The sequence below is a fragment of the Pocillopora verrucosa genome, chromosome 6 (genome assembly GCF_036669915.1).
Source record: "Pocillopora verrucosa isolate sample1 chromosome 6, ASM3666991v2, whole genome shotgun sequence".
Taxonomy (NCBI): domain Eukaryota; kingdom Metazoa; phylum Cnidaria; class Anthozoa; order Scleractinia; family Pocilloporidae; genus Pocillopora; species Pocillopora verrucosa.
In genome coordinates, this window is record NC_089317.1 from 8,208,080 (window position 1) to 8,230,181 (window position 22,102).

The 22,102-nt window shown below is 37.5% G+C and overlaps 2 protein-coding genes across 2 annotated transcripts; one reads left to right on the top strand and one right to left on the bottom strand.

The window, feature by feature from the left end:
- Positions 1 to 983: 983 nt before the first annotated feature.
- On the top strand, positions 984 to 4,098 carry LOC131799758 (uncharacterized). Its single transcript, XM_059117462.2, has 4 exons — positions 984 to 1,057; positions 1,571 to 1,876; positions 2,916 to 3,138; positions 4,033 to 4,098. Exons 1-4 carry the CDS (start codon positions 994 to 996, stop codon positions 4,076 to 4,078), a joined length of 639 nt encoding a protein of 212 aa, XP_058973445.2. The 5' UTR covers positions 984 to 993; the 3' UTR covers positions 4,079 to 4,098.
- Positions 4,099 to 4,271: 173 nt separating this feature from the next.
- On the bottom strand, positions 4,272 to 19,764 carry LOC131799957 (fibroblast growth factor receptor 4). The gene is made up of 18 exons (XM_059117662.2): positions 19,659 to 19,764; positions 19,277 to 19,442; positions 18,142 to 18,438; positions 17,509 to 17,778; positions 16,068 to 16,361; positions 15,052 to 15,345; positions 13,817 to 14,104; positions 12,688 to 12,972; positions 11,255 to 11,439; positions 9,664 to 9,943; positions 9,080 to 9,190; positions 8,428 to 8,609; positions 7,905 to 8,027; positions 6,839 to 6,909; positions 6,240 to 6,280; positions 5,924 to 6,020; positions 5,424 to 5,523; positions 4,272 to 4,914 (listed from the first exon to the last, which is right to left on the bottom strand). The coding sequence occupies exons 2-18, from the start codon at positions 19,359 to 19,361 to the stop codon at positions 4,855 to 4,857; spliced, it is 3,063 nt and encodes a 1,020-aa protein (XP_058973645.2). The 5' UTR covers positions 19,362 to 19,442; positions 19,659 to 19,764; the 3' UTR covers positions 4,272 to 4,854.
- Between the last annotated feature and the right edge of the window lie 2,338 nt (positions 19,765 to 22,102).

Sequence of the window (22,102 nt, forward strand, 5' to 3'; positions counted from 1 at the left end):
ACTTCAGTGACGACACAGGTATTGTAGCGATAGTCAATTTTAGCAACTGAACATTTGCGCACCTACCCATCCTCTAACCCAACAACAGCCAACAAATGTATAAGTAGGGGTAATGTTAGGTCAGAGGAGGGATGGGTGCACTGTTGCTAAGGTACTATCATTTACCATTGTAATGATAAAGGCGTTAGTCTCACGATGTAGTCATTCCTCACTTTGGATCGCGAGGGTTCTTTCTACAAACGATCAGATTTAATTCCCTCGGGGAATTAAGGATCAATTTCACTTGTATTTTCAAAGTTTTCTCAAAACTTCCTCGGGCCCATGCGATTACATATACTAAATGATTAATAAGCTCTTCCATGAAAAATTCAACCAATTTGTCGGGCATTATGGCGCAGTTTGCTGGCTAAACGGAAAGTTTGGTGGACTGAAATAAACTCTTACGCGCGTGTAATTGTTCAGATTGTTTTTTAAGTAATTTTTTCTTCCAGCTCTTATTTTCTCAAAGTGATACTGGTAATAAAATTTACGTTTTCGGATATAAACATGTCTTGGATCCCTCCCAGAGCTTCATTTCACCTTCGCCTTACAGCTCCCGCTAAAAATGACTCTGAGTTGGGTCCAAAACATATTTATGCCAGCGAACATAAAATCTATTGTTTTATAGGATAACAGCATGAGAAATTTCCAAAAATGCTTTATTATGAAAACATATTTAATGTTCTATCTATCTATCTATCTCTAATGGTGCACGTTTTCTTTGCAGTTGCGTTTCACGAAAACGAAACTTCACCCAGTTTGATAATAATCAAAGAAAAAGGACAATTGAAACTACACTGCAGTTATTGTGCGAATTCATCACAACAGGTCTTTGGTCTTTACTGGTACAAGGAGAATCAGATGATTCGTAATAGTACACACTATACGATAACAAATCACGGCAAAGATCTTAGTATTCCTGTGGTGCAGCAAGGAATGGATGAGGGACTTTTCATGTGTGAAGTTGTATCCTACAAACAGAACATTTCAAAGCTCATCACTGTTATTGTGAAGAAAGGTAAGCAATAACTAGTTTCATAGCATTCGTGTATCGGTAAGATTGAAGAAAGGCTCTCACTTGAAGAAGAAAATTTTTCATGACTCAAGGTCACCGTTGTCAGTCTTTCCTTTACATTCATTCCACGTGGTGATGTGTTACTTAGGGCCGTGATATCACAAATTTTTTGTCTGGGAATGGAAAATTGGCCTGGCGTGAGCTCGATAGCCTTCATAGCTGGCAGCTTTGTCTGCGTTTTGAAGCACCAAGCGACAGAGTCGTAAAAACGAGCGATGGAGCTGCGAGAGGCTTGAGGTGGAAAATGGAGCTTTCCCACTCACAACTTCCTTGCTAATTGCTTTAAAGCGCGCGCAAAACCGCCAGATACCCAGGCAATGACCTCGATTGAGATTGAAGTTTCGATAAATGGGCGAATGAGTCGACTTAAGTACTTTTGTCAATGTATTGTGTCTTCGATCAAAGACTTGTTTTAACCGTACGTGATATGTGTTATACCTTTACTTGATCTCACAGCCGAGTTAAATCCATTGTTGTTAAGCGTGTTTGCTCAAAACAAGTCATACCTGTCTGTGCAAATCGCCTGGCGTCTTACGGAACACGCTGTCTTCAGTGCCTGTCATGTCAGCCTGAAGCTGAGACTGTTAAACTCCAGTTCATGGAGTCAAGAAGTTACCAATTTATCTCAAATACTCGGGTTTTACACATTCGCACATCTGCAGCCCAGAAGAATGTATTTATTAAACATTACACTGCAAAACAAATACAAGCAGATTGAGAACAGAGCAGTGGTTTTCTGGTCAGCGGCTTCCAACTCTTCAGGTATGAGCAGTCATTACTCCCTTTGATTTTACTGTTTCCTAATAATGGCTTCCATGATCTGTTACTCGTTGCTAACAACTTTAAAGGTAAATGGTAGGCGCTTTCGCCACCTACTATCCTGAAAGAAATCTGCAAGCTATGCATAGTTAAAAAATTTCCTTTTAAAGAAAAACGTTAAGTAGCCAAGCACACCAAATGGAATATGGGCAGTTTGTCTTTCGAACCTAAGTTCTTCGCGCAAGTTTAGGGGAGCAAAGGAAAAAAGAAACGAAAGAGAAAACGTACATAATCACCAGGCAGGAACTAGAAGTGATTATCGCCGTTCTTAAGGCTCGAAAATTTTGGTTAAAGTTTAGCTCACGCAATTTGTGAACTACCTTGTTTATACGGGGAAAATATAATATGTCCCATGAGAGTATTTAGGCCTAATCATGAACTACACATGAAATTATTTTGACGCAAGCTAATCTGCTAAAAAGACTTTACAAGATTTTGCTCTATTATTACAATGTGACAGACTTCTCAACCGTATTCAAGCCTTTTTGTGAAAGATTTCTGTCTTCTTAGCGGAACCTTTGAAAATGGGGTGAATGCAATTGCTCAGACGTCATTTTTTAATTTATTACAAACGTTAACCAAACTGATAAAGAGAGATAGTGATGTACTTTGGTTTTACCTTGGCAATGTAAATTGGTCACCGTGAAGAGTTTCTAAATCTGAGGTTTCAAGCGTTAGCTCTTCGTTAGAGCAGAAGGGCAGAAGATGTAGTTCATTGGTTATTAGCTTTGGCCAACGAAATAATCTTATTCATCACGAGAATTAAACCTCAGATCTTCGGATCTTGTGCTTTCATGTTCAACCACAGTCACAGTAAAAACATTTGTTGGTCTCGCAACTGGGCCGTACGCCAGCTGGCTCAGAGATGCGAAGGATCCTGTATATCGATAGGATTAGCAGCACAAAAGGCATCGTGCGTGTAGATATAGAATAAGAAAGATAGCAGACTTTAAGCAAAATTATGTTTCCTTTCTTGTTTCAGAGTTTGATCAAAGATTACGGCTTCTCTATCACGTGATCAACAAGAGAGCTTTAAGCGTGGCGCTAGGGATCATAGGATTGCTGGGGATAATAATGGTAACATACGTCTGTGCCACGTGGTGTTATTCTGATAAAAGAGGTTATTCCATCCCACCAGCGCAGACGAAGAGACAGGACGAGAATGACAGTAGTTTTGAAGTAGACACTCACTTGCTTTACAACAGGTTTGTTTTGACCATTACGTTCACTTGTCTCAGTTTAGCCTGAGTCACAGAGGCTCGACTTACAGGGAAAGTATGCTTCAGAAACCACATAATTCTCAAATCAGCCATTGAACATGAATAAGAAATTATAACGCTGATTACGTTTTGAAATTCCAAAGAGTAGCCTAACCCTTTTGAAATTTTTTTCCAATATTCTAACATTCGCTTGTAAACGCCGCCATTTTGAATCTACAGATACGGCTTACCTGTAAACAACCGACTAGGAGCTACACAGGAGAGACTTTCTTGACCAAGATAATAATTTTCATTCGTAAACAATACCAGCAACCGCGTGTAGACCGCGCAGTCCGTTTTTTAGCACGGCCAGATAACTGAATTGCTTTTACCTGTCCATAACGACCAGTTTTCCAAGGGTTGGGTCATTCTTTGGAGTCTCGCACTGCAGATAGAAGTAAATTTACATGCATTGATATATGCTCATTTTCTTTGGTGTTGGAGCTTGCTACTTTCTTTTCGTGGAGTGTGAGCGTTTTGGAGCGACACACGCGAGGGAGTTTCTATAGTGCGTATATTCCCTTCCTCCCTCGCGTTTCTCGCTTCTTTGCAAAGCACCTGTTACGCAGGCTAGCTTGCTTCTGTGTTATGTTAATGTCCTCTTCTGGTCATGTGTGTTTTCCACGCCTCTCGCTGGGCTTTCTTCGTCCTGCACTGTAACGTGGGCTCACTATCGGCACAGCAGCTGTTTACTGAGCATTTAGTCGAAGTCGCTAAAGTGAATTCAACATGACGTTACTTTTTTCAAAGTAATCTCTCCCTCTAATTGTGATAATGTTCGTGAGTACAACGAAATGTAAAGGATTCAAGATAACCTTTGTTTCAATCTTCCATCTTAAGGGCCTTTGAAGACGACAAACTTGATTGGATGAACGAGGAAATATGATCGCAAAATAAAACTATTTCAATATCGTATTTGATCAAGCTCTCGATCTCTTTCATTACTTTTACAAAGTATTTTTCCGGCATCTTTTTTTCTGGATTTCTTCTCTTCTATAAATCTCAACAGTGAAAACACGCAAGTTTTGTTGCCTTTCTTCAAGCAATGGATGTTGAAACCAAAGATCGTTTACGACAAGTAAATTGTGAACTTTTTTACTTCCTCCGGACATGTTGTATGAATGTACATTTACATCCTTCACTTTCACCTTTGAAAAGCACACCAGGCAATATTTTCTGTAGAATGCGAATAAAAAAAACACTGTCTAACGGGGTGATTTTTATTTTTATTTTAATTAGTGCATGCTTAATCTACAAACACGAGTCAATCTGTACAACAATTCCAGCGCTAGAACATCTAAACAATAACTACAAAGCACGAATGATTACCTAACGTCTTTCACACTAGACGTGCTTCTCACTAAACTTTTCCTGTTTTTTCGACATTAAATTGATAAAAAAAGAAGCCAAATTGAATGTCAAATACCATTGGCTTCACCACAATTTTCTCTAATTAAATTATTTTAAATGTTATGATCACAAACCATTTCTCTCACAACTCTCACAGTCTGTATAGGCAAACAGGGAACCTGCCCTTTTTAATCCCAATGCATTGTTATAAAGACAGCAAGAGTATCATTTAACCTAATACGCCATAGTTTACAGTCGGTGGATATAACATCACGAAAGTTCACGTTTATCAAGTCACGTGACACAAGTTCATCACCGTTCTTCAGTGGCATTGATGTAACTTGCGTCAAAATTGTTCAGATCAATCGAGATCTGTTAAAGAAGAAAGAAAAAGACCTCAGTGATGAACATCACCTTATAATGCAAAGAACAAGTTTTTGCCAAAGTTCTCCATTCCAGTTTTCGTTCGTATTTCTTTTCATATAACTTTTCATGAAAAACTTGAAAACTTAAGAAAATTTCTTCATTAATTGAGACAAAAACAATAACACGCCAGGATGTGAAGTGCTTTTGAGCCAAATAGATGGTCACAAAAAAGACAACAACAACAGCATTGAAAAATTATTTCTCACAGAGAACGATGTTTCCTCGTCTTGTCACCAGCGCGGGACCAAGAAAAATTCTGAGTTGCCAATGAGGAATCAACCCCCAAACCTCAATTTTGTATATCTGAGGTTCGAGTCCTCAGAAGGGTTAGATATTCTTGTTTGTTGTCTAACAATTTTAACAACTTTGCTCCAAAATACCATGCTATGGACTTTTCCCCATCAACTTTCACGATCGTCAAGTTTATACAATTGTAGCCTTTCTTTTGAACTCACCCTTTCTGCTGTCATCAGTCTGTGTAGAGTTTTTCCTATTTCAAGGAAAGTTGGTCTGGCCTCTGGTTCTTGCTGCCAGCACTGCCACATGATGGCATATCTACAACAAAGAGAACATCTCTTATCTAAGTATTGAATTCATAGGGTTTGAAATCAAAGGAAACATAACCGAAATCTGAGAAAAAAAGGAAAAGAAAAAAAAGCGATACGTCAAAGCTCAACGCTGACAGCCTACTGAGCTAAGTGGCATTCTTTGCAGATGAATGTGCGAATAAGCTTCAGGAAAAAATATCTACCCAGAGTAGAAGGTTTACCATTGACACTAGAGATCTTAAATTCCAACTGTACTTCAAGAAAACTTCTTGAACACAAAGGCATTCTGGCTGAAGTAGATAATAGAAATCCTTTCTTTTGTTCACAAATGAGAAAAGAAACACATATTTTTCCCATATTATGACCATTGCAAGCTTAGAACAATTTTTAGCGACAAAACTACTCACACTTCATCAGAACAGTATTGTGGTTTGGGCATCCTGTAACCAATATGCAGCTGATCTATCACTTGATCTCTGTTCATACCAGGGTAGGGATTAGCCCCTGTAATAGAAATAAAACTACCTAAATAAATGACATCGTACACTTTTTTAACACAAGGAAAGTTAAGGATAACAACACTCAAATAAGAGGGTTGGAGATCAGCTATGTCTCGAGCAACTCTTACGCTTCTTCCGTGATCTCCACACTTACTACGTGCTTCTTATAACTCGATGAACGCACGCTGACCGAGAATTGGTAAATAGGGAATGGAACCTTTACCTAAAGTGACAATCTCCCACAGAAGTATGCCATATGACCAACTGCAAGAAAAGAAAAATTATTAACAAAAATGGCACCCGACACGTTGTAATTAAGCACAAACATAGTGAGCCATAGTTATGACGAGTTATTAAGAAACTACTTTATCTAAACAGCGTTAAGCTATTAATTCAACTTGAACAATATTTCTAATTTAGACATAACATAATTAACAATTATTCACCGAAATGGAGATGAGTAATGGTAAATATCCACCACTTTCACCAACGCTGAGTTGAGAAATTGTTTCAGTATTTATCACACAGATTCCAAAATATTAGTTTGTTTCCTTCAAATATGGTCAGAAATTAAATTGTTGACGCACCATTTTGTCTCTTCGCCTACTCGGAGGTGAATAGTCCTTGTTATTCACTTCCGTACCAACCAATCAGCGCGCACAAATAGCACTATTCACCTGTTTGGTGTATACTAATGGCAAATTTGCAACTTTCAAAGTTTTAGCAACAAAAAGAAATTTTCTTGAAAATATCGATCTCCTATGTTTCAACTATCACATGATTAACTCGCAAGAATTACGACAATGTTATGCAACAACTTACATGTCACTTTCTGTGGTAGTAATTCCCTTAAATATTGATTCTAACGCCATCCAGCGAAGAGGTAATTCTGCCTAAAATGACAAAAAAAAAAAAAAAACAACCATTCACGTCGCCCAGTCAGATGAATAAGAAAGCCAAGGCATTCAAATATCACTGATGTCAACACCTCTACCACACAGTTACTTAAACAAATAACAAATTCAGTATAGCAAAACTCCGACAGCTGATTCAGTTGGCTTTTGGAGTTGCGAGGCAACAACATTATTGCAATGACCTTGGTCTTAAACTTAACTTAAACTTATTTCATTGACCATTCGTTGGCCTCTGGACGCCTATCAGGTCGGGGGTGACAGAAGGGGACTACATTCACAGGGTAACCGTAACAGAGGAACATTTCTCGAAGGTCCCCGTAACTATACAGGCCAGTAGAGGCCCGTTATGCTGTTCAGTTTTCATTCCAGATGGGGGTTTTAAAGGTTTTGGAAACGAAACAAAAAAACTATCAGCTAAAAAAGACCAAATGTATTGGTTAGGGTGCCAGAAACTGTTTCTGTATTGTTAAAATTTTTGATTTCCAACACTTTCGAGAGATGAGCCCCTGAACCGCACCATAAAAGCGCTATATAGTCAAACGTTTCCATTTAAAACGATTTCTGAAAGAACTATGCGGTCTCGTTATCCAGTATATTACTTTCGACGTGCAAAAATCATGTTTGGTGTTTCGGAGAAATAAAAAAAAAAATAGTACTGTATAATGTAATGTAAATATAGTGTAATGTATCAAATGTAAAATAAATCTTAAAGGGATTGTTCATAACATTAGTTTGAAGGTATGAAAATAAACTTTTTTCTAAGATAATGCTTCACTATTGTAGTAGTTCGCGAGAGTTGATGTCGGCCGCTATCACTTTCACTCTAAGTATGCTCTCAGTCGATGGAAGCCGATATGTCATAGGAAACGAAATTTAACAGGATAAACCTTTTAAACCCTAACAGAAATCTTGAGTAAATGATTGATTTTTACTAAAAACTCCATCATTTACTCTAGAATTAGTAACCAACTTACCTCTCCCAACTTTAGGTATTGTTTCTTCTCGTAAATATCTCTGGCTAGACCAAAGTCAGAAATCTTACAAATGTTTCCTTTGTCCACCAGAATGTTTCTAGCAGCCAAGTCCCTGTGAACAAGCTACAAAGCAAATCATAGCAAGTTAAAATTATTACACAACACATTTTCAAAAGTATTTCCAACAAGACATAGCCTGTTCTGAGCACACAGTTAGTAAAACTAAGCGCGATTTGTGAAGGGCGCGCAAGTAACAGAGGAGTGAAAAAATGAGGGAAGTTGAATTGCTCACGCGATCAAAGAGAAGCGTGAACTATGATTGGCCGATGATTACATCATATCTTGTTACAATAACCGTGCGCGAGATGTAGATTATCATGCTGAAGATCTTGAACGACTTATAATATATAGATTTCATATATTTGAACTACGGATTGAAAAATGAAGACGAGAGAGAGATCATTGCAGATATGACAATACTTACGCAGTAGTAAAATTGAAGACTGACAAAAATTCAACTTACTTTCATACTTGAAAGGTAACTCATTCCACGAGCAACTTGCCACGCAAATGACATCAGGTCACGGCTCGTCAAAGACACACTATTACCTGCCATGTTGGCGTAAACAACACTGCCGTGACTGGAAATCAGGAAATCTTTCAAGTTCCCCGAGGAGCAGTACTCTACGATTATGAAAGGCTGATCTGTTTAAAGTGAAAAAAGGAAAAACTTTTATAATTTCATTCTTAACATTTCGATCTCCCTCACGTGATAGAGATTTTTAATCTACGTCAAGTAACTCAGCTTGATTTATGGAGATTTTAGTTCGTTTTATTAAAACAATTTCTCCTCCAGATTATGACACCATTTCTTCCCAAGCTTCTCCTTTCTTTTACCCCACAACGCATCTCATTAGCAATGTTCAGGGTTCAAATATCGATGAATACAATACAGTAAATGATGAATACGATTGGAGAGGAAGGCGGTGTCGGATAATAATCTCCCAACTAATCCCGATGCGAAGGAAGGTAAAACTAAACTGCTTACTGTCTGTTATGGTGCTTGTACGTTCAATCTTGCTAGAGAAACTCCATTCTTTTTCTTGGGTAAAAAATTGTCCTCTCGACAAACAAAATCAGGCGCCACTCCATATACTTTAACTCTCTCCACTCACCTGATTTAGTACAACACCCAACAAGACCAACAATGTTTGGATGAGGTACCATGGGTTTCATTAGTTCCAACTCATCAAGAAACTCTTTCTTTTGTTGCTGATCAGCATTTTCTGTCAGAGATAACAATATCGCGAATGAGCCACTCTGCTTCGGAAGTCTCTTACCATGGAGGGCATGTTTACGTTTAAGGCAGGTGACCGTTTGTCGAGTCACCATGTTTACTAACTTAGAGTTAGACGGAACAGAGAAGGGAAGAGTTCTAGATTCAAGATGGCGGCCGAGTTTTTTCATACGCGATCGCTCGCCAAAATCTTAAAATTATTTTTCTCGGTTTACAATTGAAGACAACTGACTTGAATTTTGAGAGCGTTCAAGCAACCTAAAGCCCTTGACGCATGGAATCCTTTAGTATAAGAGCATTTCTCGAGTCTTTCTCAAATAATGTTCGTCACCGCTATCTTAAGCGTTGCAACGAAGAGGAACGTTTCAGGACAAACACGATGAGATCTCAGTCCCTACCACGCCAGAGCTTGCGCCAGTTAAGCCAGAGAAAATCAGTCCAACCGTAAGTAAGCATACAAACCTTTTAGCATCTTTACGGCTACAACTTGTATGCCTCGTTTCGTCTTCAAATAACCCTTCATGACTTGTCCAAAGTGGCCTGAGCCCAATTTCTTATCAAGGCGCACATTCCTCTTGGGTACTTCCCACTGCTTTGGTCGAGAGATGGATGCATACTCACTGCCAGCTGCCATAGCAGCTGCCGCATCGGGTTTGATGGTGACATAAGAATACGTGTCACACCTCTGGGTTGGAGGGGATCGGCCGACATTGGGATCCGCATAAGTGTACGGGTCTTCTCCCTGTGTCAAGAATGAAGTGAATAGTTTAGAGCGCTTTTTGATTGTTTTTTTAAGACCAAAACTTACGTAACTACAACAGACAATCAGAATAAGGTAGACATAAGAAAACTACTTATAGTTAACAAGCTACTTTCAAAAGCATAGTTTAATCACAACTGGAGCCTAGAGGCTAGAGGAACCGCGAGGTTTTTTAGCTTAACTTTTCCCATTTGAAGTCAGGTTTTTAACAAAAAGAGAAACGAGAGAATAAAAACCCACACTTAAAAGATCGTGTAGTACTACAACAGCGACAGATACTTGAATTTTTATTTAAATTACTTATGATGTTGTTCCGACAGCAAATAATATTTCACTTGTAGATAGAAATAAGAAAAATGGTAAGTGCTTTAGCTCGGTAAAGACATAGAAAAGATGGTTTTTTTTCGTCTTGTCACGAGCGTGGGACAAAGAAAAAAATTCTGAGTCCCCACGAGGAATCGAACCTTCAGAATCAGACCTTCGGATTCATCGGAGCATCGGAGCGCGGAATCCGAAGGTCTGAGGTTCGATTCCTTATGGGGACTTAGAATTTTGTTTTTCTTTATCCCACGCTCGTGACAAGACGAAAAAGAACATCTTTTCAACATTTCACTTATTTGTCCAAAGACAATGTATTCAGGTCTTTAAAATAATAAGGAATGTCTTGCCAAAGATCTATCGCCTGAAATGAAAGCATTTGTCTAACGATGTTGGTTCGAGGATAGAGTTTCCAGAAATTCTGCGAGGAAAACGTTTGCGGTTTTTGCGCGCTTTCTAACCTTAACTATTTCAACCCTAAGAGAGACTGGCATCCAAGTTCTCCTCACAACAGTTCCGCTAAATCATCTATCAACATTATGAGAATAAAGAGAATAATCGCCAACCCAAGAAGCTTTGATTACCAAATGAATTCTCCTTGTCAATACCAAAAGAAATGTATAGAGAAGAGTGTGGAGAATATGGATGTTGATGTTAGGGTGTAAAGGGTTAACTCGCCCTAACAAGACGCCTACTCGGCAGGCTTACGTTAGGCCAATGCCTCTTCTTTAACCCTTTAACTTCTATGAAAGACCAAGACAGAATTTCTCCTTACAATATCAATACAATATCAAGTAGACAAGTGATGAGAATAAAGAAAAATATCAATGAGAGGATTATTAGTTGATCTTATACCAAATTCTCCAAACTAACATCACAAGAACTATTTGGCCGACAGTAAGGAGAATTTGCTAATGAGATCGTTGGAGTTGAAGGGTTAAAAGATGTAAATATTTTCTAAGTGTAACTACATACCACCACAGAGTATTGTACAGCTGGGAGAGGCTGAGCAGGATCTTTTTTCTTCTTGTTTTTACGACGTATGATCAGCACCACCACAATAAACAAAAGTACAGCACACACCCCTCCTATGACTCCACCCAATATGGCGCCTGTTGATGAACCTTCGTCTTTACGGGCTTGCGGACCGCTGTCTTCCCCTGAAAAATACGTTAAGAAATATGTCATATCGAGTAAAGGGTTTGTACAGAAACTGTGAAGCTGTGTCTGCTGGGGTGTATTACAAGATAATTTAGCTTTATCGACTGAGTTAACCCTTTCACTCCCACAAGTGACCAAGACAGAATTTCTCCTTACAATATCAATACAATATCAAGCAGGAAGGTGATGAGAATAGAGAAGAATATCAATCATGGGATCATTAGTTGATCCAATACCAAATTCTCTAAACTAACATCATAAGAATTGTATGGCAGATAGTAAGGAGAATTACTAATTAGATCTTGGGAGTGAAAGGGTTAATGATGTGAGTTGGCCACCATAAAGAGATTCTTAAGTTGACATATCAAGTGTTAACCCTTCCTTCAGAGCGAATCTAAATACGGAGGTTCGCTGGTTAGCCATACCAAGTAATTCCTACTAACAATGTCAGTGTAATGTCAAGCTGGAAGGTGACTGATAACAAAGATAATAACCTATGGGGTATTACTTGATTTAACAACAAATTCTCACAACTAAATTAAAACAAGTGTAAGGAGGTTCACCCATTCACTCCCAAGACCTGCTTATTAATTCTCTACTCTAGCTGTTACAGACTTCCTTGTAAATTAGTTACTAGAATTTTGTTTTAGACCATGATAACTTCTTCTACCTGATAGTTTTAAGGGTTCTCATCACCTGTTTGTGGGATAATGTATGTAAATCACTGGGAGAAGTTTTTAATCACTTCTGGGTTTTCAAGGGTTAAAATATTTAACAATGTACACGAAAAAGTTATGTGCTTCTTATTGGCTGAAAATGAGTGCATTCTCATGTAACACAAATGCAAAGTTGTAACAAGAGTGCAAATTATAAATAGCACCTGTGTGCTTTCAAAATTTCATCTGTCTGGACTTAACATGATTTCTTGTGCAATTTAGTGTAAATAGGCATTTGTAAATTCTTCAAAGACAACAGCTCATTAACCCTTTTACTTCCATGTGTGACCAAGACAGATTTTCTCCTTACAATATCAAGACAATATCAAGCAGACAAGTGATGAGAATACAGAAAAATATCAATCAGGGGATTATAAGTTGATCCAATAGCAAATTCTTCATACTAACATCATAGGAACTGTATGGCAGACAGTAAGAAGAATAAATAGACAGATCTTGGGAGTTAAAGGGTTAACATCAAATTGCATTTGAAATCATGTTGTCACCTATACACATTGAACAACCACATACCATTTAAGTTTACTGAAACTTCACTGGATTCACTGGATCCAAACTGATTGACAGCTAGCACAATGAAAACAAATACACCATTCCATTCCTCTTCCTTATTCAACATGGCACTTGTCAAATTTCCTGATATTTTATCAGAACTTGTCCACACATCTGAACCGCTGATCTTGTATCTTACAATAAAGGTTCTGTCAGCTCCTCCATCATATCCAGGGAGCCATGATACCAATATAGTTATGAAAGATGTTTGTTTGATTGTGACATTAGAGGGTGCCTCAGGGGCTCCTGTAAGGAAGTAGCAGAAGAAAAAAATTTTAATGACACTGTGGTTACATTTATACATTTGAATCTGAACCTTCAGGAACAAGAAACATTGTTTGATATACTGATATACTCAACTGAGCTCATGCATCCAGGGAATTCGAGTTACCATTTGCAGGAAATTTCCCATAACCTTTTAATTTCCAAGTGATAAAGATGTAATTTCTCCCTAAAATATCCTTACAATATCCAGCAAGCAGGTTATTTCCACTAATTTACAAGGAAATGTGAAGCAGGTAGAGGGGAGAATCTTGGGAGTTAAAAAGTCAACACCAAAGATTTTATACAGTGCAGCTAAAAGACGAGGGTTAATTTCTTTGTTTGGTGGTGTTGGGACAAAACTAAAAAACCCTCCAATTCCAGCAAGGGGTTACTGAAATTTTTCTATCTCAAACCTTTCCAAGTGCAACTACTTATTCATAAAAAATGCAAACAGAGCACACATTACTGTTGGGTTTGAAAACTTATATCAAATACTTATAACTTCTGGCTAAAAATTCTTGTAAACAGGTCAGATCTTTGCTCTCTTTTTAAAGCCTTGCTGGGCCAAGTCACTTTACCTTAATCAATACACTGCCCACATAACCATTCAATTAATTTGATTTGATTTCCAAAAATATTGCTAGCTATCCAAGACAGGGGATGTTGAACTCAGGGGGAAAAAGTTAAGAGTGAAATTTCCAAGTTATGTACATAGAAAATCTACTGATGAGTTAAGAAAGTGCTCCAACAACAAGTACTGCAGAAAAGTGAAGACTTTGAGAGCATGTCATTCATCTTTACCTATAGTGAAAATTTACAGACTAACCTTTGACAGCCAAAGTTATATTTGCTGAACTGGTTCCAAACTGATTTTGAGCCATTAAGGTGTAAACCCCATTTTGACTGTACTGCACCAAAGTTATAAGAAGTTCAGCTTTGTATGTGCCATTAGCATGTAGCTTAATGGTTCCAGGATCTTTGAGCTGTTTGCCATCTTTATACCATGTGACATCTGGCTCAGTTTCACTCATTACAAAGAACTGTAGTGTTATGTTGGAACCCTTCCTGATGTCTCTATACAGAAGCAATGATTTGACCTCAGGCACTCTTCCATCTACAGAAAATCATACAAATAATGGAATTATACTTTTTAAAAAGTAAATTATTATAAGATGGCAAATTATTAATTATTATTAAATTATTATTATTATTAATTATTAAAAATTATTATTAATTATACTTTTTAAAAAGTTAATCTTCTGTGTTTGACAGAATGTCAACTATGTCAAACAGATTGGACACTAAAATAGTTGAGGGAGAAACTTTTAATCAATGTTTTCACAGTGAAATTAAATTAGGTCAGGTGCACTCCTTTGAAAAGTCAGGTTGTGAGACAGCAGACCCATCTTGCTATAAAGTGCAGTTTTACGAAGGTTCCGGTTGGGTGAAGCAGTAAGGATAAATGCCACTTCTCTTTAAAGCATATTCCAAATATTGAAACTCTTCTAAGGGGGAGTTGACATTGTATAGACCCTGGGCCCCCTGAAAGGGCAAATATGGACTGGTAACAATTATTCATTGGCTATGGCCAATCTTTCATTCTACATGTTAATTCTAATAAAAGTTTTTCTATTTTCAATTTTTTTCCTTTGTTTCAATAGAAAAAACTAAGCTGAGGTTAAACTGTACCACCTCAAATACAAAGATACAAAATTTAATGAATGTCCGAGTTTTATTAACCATGTTGGAGGTCCCTACTGTAAGTTAAGGACCACTGAAGTTTTTTTCTGCTTGAATTCATGGCCTAAGTATAACATACAAAGGCCATAACTCCAAGTGGAAAAAATGAAGTTCTGAAACTTGTTGTAGGGAACCAAGAAAACAAGGTTAGTTTATTATTAATATCTCTGGGTTTGATTGCAATTAACTCAAACTATTGAATTTAGCAAAATGTAAAATAAAATATGGCCTGCTAAGTTGACCAATCACAGCGCATGGGCTATCTGAGAAATATAACAAGATAAGATTATTTAATTGTCTTGTGATAAGAAACAAACATACCTCCAACAAACAATGTTATGTTGCCCTCAGCTGAGCCTGCCACACCACTGACAACACAAACAAAATGACCTGAAACAGAACTTGTGACATTGCTTAATTCTAAAATGGCTTCAAATCTTGACCCTACACCTCGGACAAATTGAAATCCTTGGTCTGTGACTTTGTTTCCATCTTTGTACCAAATTACTTGTGGTATTGGGCTTCCACTGAAGAAACATTTCAACTCAACATCAGAACCAACTGCAGCAACTACTGCTGGTCTTGGTACTTCAACTTTATAAGGAATAACAGAACCTTTGGAGAAAGAAAAAAATGTGTCCTCTACAAATTATCATGGTACAATCTGCACAGGAAGGGTAGTCTTTATTAATCACTGGGGAAAATTTATGTTTGAAGAGCCCAGGCTGTAACCATAAAGGAAATTTAATGGCAGTCATTATTTTATTAAACACAGATACCATCAATTGAAAGTATGCAAGAAAAAAAAAAAAACCTCAGTCACAACTCCACTTTAATCTGACAATTGTGTATGCTGGGGACTTTTTACCTCAATGGTGCTTGAAGCAATGTGAATGATTGTGCAAATTATATTTTACTTTACATGGAAAAGGTATGGGAAACTTCTGACAATGAAAAAGTAGTTTTCATTCATATTATTATTAAAAAAAAACTCTAGATACAAGCATAAAAATTTAAGTACCACCAACATGTTTTGCTGTCTAAGTGAAAACCTTGATGGTACAGAGATGAGTTTTCCTTACTGTATCTTCAATTAATTTTGAAAAATATCAAATTTAGCCACAAAGTTGAGACTTCTTTTTCTTTGTAATTTAGTGTCACAAAGTGCATATTGTTTCAAATACCTCACGATTAGCTTTCCAAATGATTGGTTGAAATCAGGGAACACCAAAATCAGTGAAATTTGCCTTTGTGTGCTGTTTGCATTCCAAAAATATCTTGCACAGGGGTATCTCCTACAGGTACATTAAAATAACTTGAATAATCAAGTCACTTACTGGAAAAATAAACTCTAGATTTCCTGCTTGTTACACTTCCTTTGGCATTAGTCACTATGCAACGATATTTCCCAGTATGACGACGTCTTATTCCATCAATTTTCAACTTAAATATCTTTACATTGCGCCAAGTTGTGTTTGTTAAGGAGAATGAATTATCCTCCCTTAAATCACTGCCATTGCGAGTCCACTTAACCACAAATGATGCGGCACTGCCAACAACACCACAGGATAATGCCACACTCCCTCCAATGACAGTTGGGACATCCTGGGGTTGCATAACAACTGAGGGATCTTAAAGACAAAAATGTAAAGATCTGATTGTTAATTCTCCCTTCAAACTTCAACTCATTCCCTTGTAAATTAGTTAGAAGAATTTGGTGATAGATCAAGACAACAACTTCTACCAGATAAGTTTGAGTATTCTCATGACCTGTTTGCTCAATAATGTCTGGATATTGTAGGGAGAAGTTGCATGTTAATCACTTCTGGGAGTTAAAGGGTTAATATAGAAGTCAATGAGGGGAGGAGAAATATTAATTCTCCGACCCCCTTAGGCTGGCTAGCCTCTGCCATAATTTCTCCTCACATTATTACCTTCAAATCACACATCAACCTTTTAACTCCCCAGAACTGATTCTTCATTCTCCCTTCTGACTGTTACACATTTCCTTGTAAATTGGTTATGAGAATTTGGTGTTCGATCAAGATAACAATTTCCACCTGATAAGTTTGAGTAGCCTCATTACCTCATTGCTGGACAATATATGGATATTACAAGGAGAGATTACATCTCAATCTCTTCTGGGAATTTAAGGATGAACCCTTCCACCCCTAAGAGTGACTAACATCTAATTTCTCCTTACAATATCTCCTCTGAATCACTCATGAAGGTCACAAGAATAAAGGAAATGATCATCAACTAAAGAAGCTCTTGATTGTGAAACAAATTCTCCTTGTCAGCACCTTAAGAAATGTATGATGAACAGTAGGGAGAATATACATACTGATGTTAGGGTGTAAAAGGTTAAAGTTATGAGAATAAGTAAATGATTATCAACTAAAAAATCCCTTGATTGTTACACAAATTCTCCTTGTCTGTGCCTTAGGAAATGTTTTGAGAACAGTGTGGAGAATATGCATACTGATGTTAGGGACTTAAGAGTTAAATCTAAGGTCTGAGGTTCCTTTCAAGGTGGTAAGGTCAATAACCATAATTAAACTAATCATCTGAATTCAATTTCCATTCAAAATAGTTTCAAGAACAAGGCTGAATGTCACATTTGAGACCTACATGTACATTGTACATAACAAACCACAAGGTTGCATTGATAACCTTTCTAACTTAGGAATTTGTACTGACATCTTCTGCAATCTTTAATTAATGGCACTCCAAGGTTTTTCCAGAAGTACCTCCAATGTTTTTAATAAAATTACATACCTGAGACCACTTCAACATAGACTGAAGAAGAAATAGATCCATGATAATTAGATGCTGTACAGGTGTACCATCCAGAGTGGGAAGCCTTTGCAGGGGAAAAAACTAAATTGTTTCCTACAACTACAGGATTAAAGGAAACTACAAGATGTCCATTGTGTGACCAAAAGTGCGCTGGCTCAGGAAATGCAATAGCATCACATGGCAAAGTGTATTCTTGATCTTCATACAATGTCACATTACGTGGCTTGATTTTCCAACTAGGTGCACTTTCTAGATGAGAGATGGAAAAATTGGTTAGTCAAACTTTGCTCTCAAAACATCAACTTGGATATCCCTAATGACTTTTGAAATCTGATTGGCTCTCAGCACAGTGATTTATTCACAAGCCCAAAAATGTTTTTACTATAAATGAAAAAGCAACATCAAAGCAAAACAAGCAATCAGATTTCAAGGCTTGCTTAAAGTGATCAATCAAATTTCAGGAAAATGAAAGAAAAAAAAAAAAGTTTTCCCATGAAACGTTTTTAGTTTTAAATGTGGGAGGGAGGTGGGAAATTGAATTTTAACAAATATTTTTTGACCATTTTCCCAAACTCAATGTTGTCATGATGTTAATCTTAAGAGTTTACACACCTGTTTGCACAGTAATGTAAAAATTGGCTTCAGCTCTTCCATGTTTATTCTGGGCCACACAGCCATATTTCCCTGCATCTGACCATTGTAGGTGGAAGATATAGAGATTTCTAAAGACAGAACCCACAACAAATCTGCCTCCAGTTCTAATCACAGTCTCACCACTGGTAGTGTATCTCACCCACTTCACAGAGGGCATTGGTGTGCCTGTTGCATAGCATTTTACAACTGTTGTTGAAGAATGTAACTTGGCTGTTATATTCTTGGGTTTATGTGTGAAGTAAGGTTTCAAACTTTCTGTAAATTAAAAATAATAATAATAATAATAATAATAATAATAATAATAATTATAATTACAATGATAATAATAATAATAATAATAATGAATAAACCAGCGGGCAAATCAGTGTGTGAAATACGTTCCAAAAATAACAGTTACGAAACCATTCTTCGTATGAATTTTTCTTTTTCTGTTTGGGATAGCTGCAATACGATTCCCACGACATTGCGTTGTTAAATGGGTCACACTGCCATCTGGGGTTTCCCTGTAAGTCTTCTGAGATCAAGGACTTGGCTGCGTTAAAGCCCAGAAATTGGCGTTAACATTAAAGAGGAGCGGGCATATTCAGGATTGTGGACAACAAGACGAAGTGGAAAGATTTCCCCACAACCTTGATATAATCCAACCAGCAATCTACTATTTTTTGCCACTGTTTTCTTTATCTGAGAACGATAAGCGTCATGAGCATGTAGCTGTGCAGAATTGCGGACACATGGAAATCAAGATCGAGAAGGTCTGGTGACCTTCTCAATTACAGCTAAGAAAGTCTTCAAATATGTTGGAAAATTAATTACCCCAGCTTGTTTCACACTCCCCTTGCATCAATTTTTTTTTTTTCAGTCTGACTTTAAACAATGTATGATAATTAAAACTAGCAAGATAAATGCTCAGGCTTTATGGTTTAAAACATTGCGATGCATGCACATGTAATTAACTCGAAGTTAAATGAAATTGAACAAATTTCATGGAACTCCAACGGAGCAAATCCAGTCAAGACGAATAAAAAAAACAGCTCATAGCGGAGTTTCAATTAATTGGACAAGTAACCTGATTTCAGCTTAATCTAATACTTACGGGTCTGAGCACTTGAAAACTTTGTCTGGAAGACAAAACACGTCATCAGTAACGTTAAGCTTATGTTCTTCCAAACAGAATCCATTTCCGCTCGCTCGATCAGCAAACAAAACGAATTCGATTCGCCCGGGTGAATAGGTTAAAAACCAACGTCTGAGAATTAGTCCTGCAAGAAACAATAATACACAGAGAGAAAGAAATTCATCATACAAGATCAGTAGTTTTTGAGAGCGCGAAAGGCATAACTCTGCTCTCTGACAAGTCCAATGTAAATAAGTGACGCAGTCCCGCGTACAAATTCGCTGCAAGTCATGCAAGAGATGTATAGATCAAAAGATAACATTACTAACAGCAACATTTAATAGCACGAGATACTACTCACTTGTCTTTCTTCCTACCGAGATGAATCAGCAGAACTAATAATCACAACTCCAATTGATCGATCCAAACTGAAACTTGAACGAGCCGACTGTCATTTCTATTCAAACGCCGCTTGACGTCATGTCGGGGGTGAGAGGGTGTGACATAGGATCGGCAACTTCCGTTGAGATGAACTTCCGGTCAACAAAACATTATTACTTCCATCTTGTTTCAAAGACTGATCGACTAACATAGATTGAATTTAAGATCAATTTAGACTTGTGGATATCAACATTTAGTGTGGATGGGCAAGTGAGGTTCAGATAGGCAAAGACGAAATTGAAGAAGCGATTTAAAATGTTAATACGTGATTTCCGAATGCCTCTTGTCATCATGTAGACTCACATACAATATAGGAATATTGGTTTTATCGGTCATCTTCGCTCGACATGTACCATGTGTCTGCAAAGAAGCCAGTGTATTATGTTGTCAAGTATCCTTGTCAACGGTTGGTGAGATCACGATCAAATCCTGCCGGTTTCATCTTTTTTAACCAGATTTTTTTTAAGCAAAGTAAGACAAGACCACTAATAATAAAAACACAATAGCCAAAATGCGTTTTTAAGCGGATCTAACATGCGGATCTCAAGGCATCGTGTTCGCGTTAATCCTGTTAACAGCGCTACGATAACTGCAGTCTTTTGTCGAACAAGAAGATTAAGACGATAGTAAACTTACAAGAGGCACAACAACTATTCGTAGCGACAAAGTAAAAATATGTTGATATCAGTTGTGTTTGATGTTTTAAGTTCGAACCTATTCAATACACCCCTAGTCCTACCTTACTGTGGAACATTACTTTAAGAATTCCCGTTTACTTGTGGTGGACTTTTATTAGCAATCGACAATTCTATTCAAATGTCCAAATACTGTAGAAAATGGAACCGTCGTTCAAGAGATAGGAATTTTTTTAAACGGTACATTTGCGTCATTGGCCAGTTTTTCCTGAAACTAGATATGAAAACTTGATAAAAACACTGATATTATTTTTGTCTTTTGGCTTTATGTCAATGGAAAAAGGAAAAAATCTGATGGAGGATTTCTGGAACGAGGAGTTTAGTTATTTTTTGACGTAAGTTTGATCAAAAGTGCAAGGAGGAGCAATGCAGTTAGCACCTTGAATGACCTTGAAAACACCCTTCCAATTTTCATCCCCAAAAAGAAGACTCATTGTTACCAAGCAGCATTTTTTCCCCTATAACACTCGAAGAACCCTGTTGTATCGTGTTAAAAGGAAAAATATGCCCCAGATAACCATGAAAATCTTATCCTTACAATCAATAACAAATACAAGCAAAAATCTATCACTGCCTCCGTTATGAAACTTTTCAAAGTAACCTAACCGTTGACCAATTGTCCTTAAATGTGGTCTAGTTTGGCCAAGTGGGTTGTATAGGATGGTTTCAATGGGGGGGGGGGGGGGAGTGAAGGTTTTTACGACCAATGATTAATTTATAACGGTTTTATGGTTAACTTATTTAACGATGGTTAACGACTAACGGTTATAATTGGTGAATTTTTATGCCTGAGGGATAAATAATTTGCCATCTTACGGCTAACAATGAACCCCCATAGAAATTCTCATACAGGCGCAACCTTACTGCGTTGTTCATAAACGTTATTGCAAAGAACTATTATTTGGATCAGGAACGAATTTTTTCCTAAAAAAATTGCCAAGAGATGTAAACGAGATGGACGAGTCTTTGCTGTGTCTTAAATAAGTGGTCAGGTTAGTGAGCAAGATTGAAGAATGACAGTGTTCTATATCAAAGTATTAGAACATCTTAAAGACATAAAACTTTCGAAATGTCAGGTACAATAACTTCATTTATTTTTGTTGTCGGCGATAAAAAAAATTACAAAGCATACATCTTCTTTAATCACGATAATTCCTATTCGTCTTGCTTTCTAAACGTAAAAGTAGAGGCAGTAATTCTGCGTTTCAGTTCGTGAATATTCTCTCCTTAATTATGGCGTTGATTGTAAATATCATTCGACAAACGCCCCTTCCTATAAACAGTTTGCTGCTCAAATACGTTTCTAGGCTGCTTACGAAAATCCTCTGCGACGCACCGAGATAGAATCGATAAACTTTTCACGGTGAAAAGTAAAATAACTCGTGCCAGGGATCCAGCGCGATCAATTATAACAATACAGAACACGCCGTTGTGCCCCCCCCCCCCCCGACCAACCAAGTAAACCTCTCTCTACTTCCAAATGAATCCTCATAGCGTGGCAGGTACATGTTTTAAATTTGTGCTAATGTGTCGATCAATTTAAAGCTTCAACTCCCCCCCCTTCCCCCCCCCCCCCCCCCCGGCAACCGTCTGGGCATTTGATCAGCATGAACTTTTGAAGATTGGCTTGTTCAAATTCCTGACTCCCCGGGGCAACAATTTTATCCAA